Raw genomic sequence first — 1,555 nt, 5'->3', positions numbered from 1 at the left:
GGCGGTGAAGGCGCTGGTCTCCCGCAGCCAGTGGGGGGCAGCGCCAGGCTCAGGCTCCCGGCAGGGGATGCTCACCTGGGGCTTGGACGCACCCCCAGATCTCAGGTAGCTCCAAGTCCCAAATGCCCATACACGTCCCCAGATTCTCTTCTGGGGTCCCAGATGCTCCCAGGTGCCCAACTGGGTACCAGATATTCCCACGGGACTGGATGCTGGGTACTTGATGCCCAGCAGGGTAGAAGAAACCCCCTGGGTCCTGGATGCAACCCCCCCACACACTGAATGTCACCAGGTCCCAGATGCTCAACTGGTACCAGATTCTCCTCTGGGCACTGGATGTTCCTGGGTCCCTGATGCCCCCAGTTCCTGGCAGCCCCCCATACACCCCACGCCACCCACGTCCCAGATGCCCCCAGGGTGCCAGCTGGCCCTGGTAGTGGTGACACTTTCCTTCCCTCAGGCCGACGTGAGCAGTGAACGGGCTGTGAGGACAGAGGATGGAGCATCGCTGGCCAGGGTGAGCCATGCCCGGGTCTAACCCAGCTGCAGCCCCCCCAGGCAATCAGACATCACTCAGGGTCCCCATGCAGCTGTGCCATCCCCTCTGCTGGGTCTCCAGACCTGCTGGGGTCCAGCAGGGCCAGCGAGGCAGCCACTTGCACGTGAAACCTGGGGCAAGACAGGGCAGGGACAGCACCTTGTGCCTAAGTCTCAGCCAAGGGATGAGTCGGGGGGTGCAGGGCATGTCTGGGCTGACTGCTGACGGGCTGTGCTGCCCTTGCAGGAGTACGGGGTGCCCTTCATGGAGACCAGTGCCAAGACGGGCATGAACGTGGAGTTGGCCTTCCTGGCCATTGCCAAGTGGGTACTGGCTCCACCGCTGCAGGGAGCTGAAGCAGCGCGCGCTGCAGCCGCCGGACGAGCCCCGCTTCCAGATCCACGACTACATCGAGTCACAGAAGAAGAAATCTGCCTGTTGTGCCTTCTCCTGAGAGAGGCCAGGAGGAGCTGGCAGCCCCCAGGGTGCAGGCAGGGTGGGGGCACAATCCTGTCGTCGAGCGCCCAAGGGAATAAGGACTCTGAAAAGCCAAGAGGGGACAGGACAATGCAGCAGTGGGAGCGTGCATGAGGAGAGAGCCCCAGCACCAGCATCCAGGGGCTGGATCCTGCTGCCCTGAGGGGCAATGCCTGGAGCACACCATGTGCAGCAGAGGAATAACAGCAGTGATGCCTGCCAGCCTGGCCAGTGAGCCCCACTGCTACCTCCACACCCGAGCAGGGTGCAGGATACAGCCCTGTGCCTGGCTGAGGGACCCTTGGGACAGCTGGAGGGGCTGTGTTGTGTGACATGGCTGAGCCCCTGCACAGCCCCTGGCCCTGTCCTCCCCTGCTCTCAGCACTGCTCTTGTCTAGCTGGAAGTGCCTGATCCAGCCCCTTGTATCCCTGGAGATGCCCTCCAGCCACAGCTCAGCCCCCCTGGAGCTGCCCCATGCTTGGCTGTGGCACCTTGCTGCTGTGATTGCTGCTGTTGGCTTTTATGCTCCTGCCATCACG

The 1,555-nt window shown here is 63.1% G+C and overlaps 1 protein-coding gene across 1 annotated transcript in view; it reads left to right on the top strand.

Moving 5' to 3' along the window:
- The window catches only part of RAB37 (RAB37, member RAS oncogene family), a 14,810-nt gene extending 13,818 nt beyond the window's left edge, over nucleotides 1-992 (top strand). The window contains 3 exon segments of the mRNA XM_010002743.1: nucleotides 417-517; nucleotides 785-886; nucleotides 888-992. Coding sequence (XP_010001045.1) covers nucleotides 417-517; nucleotides 785-886; nucleotides 888-992 — 308 coding nt within the window.
- Nucleotides 993-1,555: the final 563 nt, after the last annotated feature.

This window comes from Chaetura pelagica, unplaced genomic scaffold (genome assembly GCF_000747805.2).
Source record: "Chaetura pelagica isolate M959 unplaced genomic scaffold, ChaPel_1.0 scaffold47, whole genome shotgun sequence".
Classification (NCBI taxonomy): domain Eukaryota; kingdom Metazoa; phylum Chordata; class Aves; order Apodiformes; family Apodidae; genus Chaetura; species Chaetura pelagica.
Note: the sequence above shows the minus strand (reverse complement) of the source record. Positions and strands in the feature narration are given on the sequence as shown.